Below are 2,595 nucleotides of genomic sequence, written 5' to 3'. Positions count from 1 at the left end.
TTTTAACAACAGTACACACACCGCCCACACACACACATATTGATATGCTCTCACGTGTTGCTGCAGTGAAGGCACCCCGCACACACAACCTTCGCCGCGTGACCGGATCCAGCGGAAGGAGGATGGAAGGAGGAGAGAGTGAGCCGCAGAGGCCCAACATGTCCCGGCATGTGTTTACTTCCGCGGTGCTGCTCCTCGTCGTTATGATGTACTGCAGCGCTGGGGCTTCGAACGCCGTGACGAGTAATTCGGGGAATGCGCAATTGCCGCAGGGAGTCGATCTATTTGTGCCGCAGACGACGCAGGTTGTACCGAAAGGTGGAACGTCTCAAGAGACTATGAGGGATTCATTTGTTTCACCCTCTCTCGTCAGTGCTGGTGGAGTAATTGCTGCTTTTGCCGAAGGTCGCGTGTATACCGTTAATGCTGGTAGACAAAATGAGAAAACTTCTTCTGATGTTGTTGCGGGGTACATCGACTCTTCGTGGGATTGGTCTACTCTTGTTGGCAAGGTGAATGGAAGTACATGGAAGGCAAACACCGTGCTTAGTACAACGGATGGAGCGGATAATCGTGTGAATTTTTTTTACAACCCCACAACCACCACGAAGGGCAATAAGGTGTTTCTTCTTGCGGGAAGCTTTTATGAGCACAAACAAATTGGAAATCGGACATATAGCGGATTCAAAACACAACTTGAACTGGTTGTGGGTGATCTGAGGGAGCCTACGAGCAGCAATCCGACTGAAAGTATCAAATGGGGCCAAATCAGGTCTCTGTTAAACGAGAGTGCTATAGCTGCTCACAAAGGTAACTTGACAAGGTTTCTTGCCGCTGGTGGCTCAGGTGTTCTGATGGAGGATGGCACGCTCGTGTTTCCTGTGATGGCGAAGAGCGGAAATGGTGGCTATTGCTCCATGATTATTTACTCGAAGGACAACGGCAGTACCTGGTCGCTCTCGAAGGGCATTTCCCCTGCGAACTGCACTGACCCCCGCATCACCGAATGGGATGGATCACTTCTCATGATTGTTAATTGCAAGAGCAGCCAGAGGGTGTACGAGTCGCGGGACATGGGGACAACGTGGACGGAGGCCATCGGGACGCTTCCAGGCGTGTGGGTCAACTCACGATTATACTTTTGGGATCTGAGCTTGCGTGTGGAAGCCCTTATCACCGCAACCATTGAGGGCAGGAAGGTCATGCTGTACACACAGAGAGGGGACTTCTCGGGGGAGAAAAGGGAAAGAGCGCTCTACCTTTGGGTGACGGACAACAACCGTTCGTTTTATTTTGGACCGGTTGGCATGGACACTTCTGTGGAGGAGGAGTTCGCCAGCGCCCTGCTGTACTCGGATGGCAATTTGCATCTTTTACAACAGAGGGACAATGGTGAAGACAGTGCCTTGTCGCTTTCTCGCCTGACGGACGAAGTGAGTACGATCAATTCTGTCCTGAAGAGCTGGGCGCAAAAGGACGCCTTCTTCTCCAAATTGACCATACCCACGGCGGGTCTGGTGGCAGTTTTGTCCAATGCGGCCAGTGATGACACGTGGAACGACGAGTACCTTTGCCTGAATGCGACGGTGACGCCTAATGCAAAGAAGGTCAGATATGGGTTTCAGTTGACGGAGCCTGACTCCAGGGTAATGTGGCCTGTGAACACTCCGGATGGTAATGTGCGTCATGTATCCTTGAGCCACAACTTCACACTTGTGGCTTCGGCGACCATCGAAGAGACTCCGAGTGGGAACACACCTCTACTGACCGCGATGCTGGGGGACACTAATTCCAATCATACCATGGGAATCTTGTATACCGCGGATAACAAGTGGGAGACGATGTTCAAAGGCAAGATAACAAAAAGTGGCACTTGGGAGCCGAAGAAGGGATACCAGGTGGCACTCATGCTGCAAGGCAACAAGGCCTCTGTGTACATTGATGGTGAGTCGCTGGGGGAGGAAGAAGTGCCGTTAACGGGTGAGGCGCCACTTGAGCTTTTACGCTTTTGCTTTGGCACGTGCGGTGAGGATGCCGGCCGGAAAACTAAGGTGACGGTGAAGAACGTCTTTCTGTACAACCGCCCACTGAATTCCACTGAGATGGCTGCAATCAAGGACAAGGCTCACACTTTGAATGGCCCAGGGGAAGCACTGGCGGGGTGGGCAGCTCTGGAGGGAGCTGCCGCCAGAGAACATGCGGCTGTGGTGGGCTTGACATCTGCTGGGAGCGGACTGCTGCCGCTGCTGCTTCTGCTGGGGCTGTGGGGGTTTGCGACTGCGTGAGGAGTGTGCGGCCTCAGTGTGGAGCATTTGTGCCGTTCCCTGCAGGACACACACACACCGCTAGGAATAAATTTTACTTCGTGGAGAATAAATTTTTTTTTAATTACTTTTCTTTTCTTTTGCTTGATGATTTAGGGCAACCACCATGGACGTTTTTTTCTTTTCTACTCTTCTCTCTTTAATTGTTTGTTGCTGCACTCTTCCTGCGAGGGGTGCCGTGTGTTTCCCGCCCAACTGCTCCACTCGCACACCCACCGACACGCTCACGACGACGGCCCTGTGCGCCTCGCCTGCTGCACGCATGAGGAGG

The 2,595-nt window shown here is 52.6% G+C and overlaps 1 protein-coding gene across 1 annotated transcript, besides 1 other annotated feature; it reads left to right on the top strand.

The window, feature by feature from the left end:
* Nucleotides 1-2,595: part of a sequence feature (areas merged during assembly that could not be assigned to a particular haplotype. This can correspond to areas where the two haplotypes were merged or to regions with more than two copies in the genome that were merged during assembly.) that runs on past the window's edge.
* On the top strand, nucleotides 45-2,285 carry Tc00.1047053463279.20 (trans-sialidase, putative; the record flags this gene model as incomplete). Its single annotated transcript, XM_799080.1, has 1 exon — nucleotides 45-2,285. The coding sequence occupies one exon, from the start codon at nucleotides 45-47 to the stop codon at nucleotides 2,283-2,285; it is 2,241 nt and encodes a 746-aa protein (XP_804173.1).

The sequence above is a fragment of the Trypanosoma cruzi genome (genome assembly GCF_000209065.1).
Source record: "Trypanosoma cruzi strain CL Brener chromosome Unknown tcruzi_1047053463279, whole genome shotgun sequence".
Taxonomy (NCBI): Eukaryota; Euglenozoa; class Kinetoplastea; order Trypanosomatida; family Trypanosomatidae; genus Trypanosoma; species Trypanosoma cruzi.
This window is presented reverse-complemented; position numbering and strand designations above follow the sequence as displayed.